General features: G+C 33.9%; 1 protein-coding gene across 2 annotated transcripts in view; it reads left to right on the top strand.

The window, feature by feature from the left end:
* The window catches only part of kif15 (kinesin family member 15), a 14,433-nt gene extending 13,330 nt beyond the window's left edge, over positions 1–1,103 (top strand). Inside the window, exons 30-32 of one of the 2 annotated variants that reach the window (XM_078277685.1) lie at positions 179–310; positions 423–527; positions 648–1,103. In XM_078277685.1, coding sequence (XP_078133811.1) covers positions 179–310; positions 423–497 — 207 coding nt within the window. In that variant the 3' untranslated portion in view covers positions 498–527; positions 648–1,103. Of the gene's footprint in view, positions 1–178; positions 311–422 lie in introns of both variants that reach the window. The other variant, XM_078277686.1, reaches the window with a different exon arrangement.
* The last annotated feature ends 694 nt before the right edge of the window (positions 1,104–1,797 follow it).

Genomic DNA, 1,797 nt, shown 5'->3' with positions numbered 1-1,797 from the left:
AGGTGACCTGCATGAATAACTGCCAAACTTAACACTGATAATAACTGCTTAGGGCTGCAACTTATTTTTTTATTTATAGATTAAATGTTTAGTGTATAAAATATTAGAAAATGGTGAAATGATGCCTTTTATTTCCTCAAACATTATCAAAATTGTTGCCATAATTTCTGTTTCACAGGAAAACGAGGTTCTCCGTAAGCAGAATGTTCAGCTGTCGGAGGAGAATGGAAAACTTGTGGGGCATAAAAACCACAAACAGAGGATTGAATATCTGGTGAAGCTGAAAAAGGAGAACACCAAACTTCAAGAGGTAACTAACATTTCTGCTATCATCAAAGGATATTTCTCTTTGGTCATGTACATACTGTCAACACGTCACATCAATCAACTTAGATTTTTTTTCAATTTATTTTGTTTTGAAGGAAAATGAAAAGCTCAGAACGGAGATGATCTTAATACGAGACAGCGGTGGATGTCCGCCTCTGGAGATGACATAAATCCCTGATTCTTTAATTGTTTGAATGGAGGTGAATTTGCATATTTCCCAGTGAAAAAGTTTTTTTTTTTTTTTTTTTTATTATATATGTATATTTTATGGTTTCAAGTACAAAGACATTGTGATTCATGATTGTTCTTTTTTCATTCAGGGAATGTGCAGTCATGATTTTGCTCATGACGTGTTCATAATATTACACCTCTTACAAAGTTTTGCCTGGAGGCATACTGTACTAACATACTGTACCTTTACATTGATCTGCTATTAAAGCAGCATGGACAGACCAATTGTGACAAAACTTCCATTAGTCCAGCTCCATCCGTCTTGTTTTGTTTCTTTGGATGTGCATTAGTACGCCTAGGAAAATTGTTCTTAGACTACGTTGAAGTTACAACAATGCTAAATATAATCTTAATGTGAAAACTGAACATGTGTTCAGACTTATTTAGGTGCCTATGTCTGGTGCTGTGATTGCTGACTGACCATATGAGTTGTATCCATGGTAAATGGTTTGTTGTATTTTACCCATCATAGGTGAGGTGTATAGCCAATGTCTTTTTTAGCATAATGAACTTTTCCTTTTTTTTAAATATTAAACTTTTTTTTTTCATATTTTGTGGTATTGTTTTCTGAACAGTTCAAGTAATTGAACTGTAAAAAATGTTAGCAGTGATGGGAAGTACATTTGCTCAAGTACTGTACTTAAGTGAAATTTTGCGGTAATTCTGCTTTATTTCCATTTTATGTACTTTGTTAGTCCACTAGATTTTATATAGAAATATGATCGGTTTATAACATATAGTGCATTGTTCTAGATTAAACTGCCCAACACTGTATGAAGTATTTTAATAGTTAATTTGCTCCACCTCAGCCACCTATAACACTAAAGTACTGCTTGCATAATACATCAATAATAATGATCCAATGATCTAATATAAAAGCGATAGGGGCCTTTTTGCAAAATGAGTACATTTACTTTTGTTTCTGTTGCTATTACTTCTAATTACATTTTGAATGCTGGCCTTTCACTTGTCTAATTTTATCGTGGGGTACTTCTAATTTCCTAAGTAAATTATTGGGATACTTCTTCCAACAATCTATATTTATATGCTGTATAAAAGCAGAAGTGTTCAGTTTCACTTTATTCGCAATTTGTAGTCCAACCGCCAGGGGGCGTTTTAAAAAGTATTCCTCACTTCACTTGAGTGTTGCCTCACGCACTTGAATCTCGTCGTAGCTAGCTGGAAGGAGAGACTCGATTGAAAAATGCAATACTTGTTAACACCTGCAACATGAAGAAA

The sequence above is a fragment of the Sander vitreus genome, chromosome 20 (assembly GCF_031162955.1).
Source record: "Sander vitreus isolate 19-12246 chromosome 20, sanVit1, whole genome shotgun sequence".
Classification (NCBI taxonomy): domain Eukaryota; kingdom Metazoa; phylum Chordata; class Actinopteri; order Perciformes; family Percidae; genus Sander; species Sander vitreus.
The sequence above is the reverse complement of the archived record's forward strand: the minus strand, read 5'-3'. Positions and strand labels throughout refer to the sequence as shown.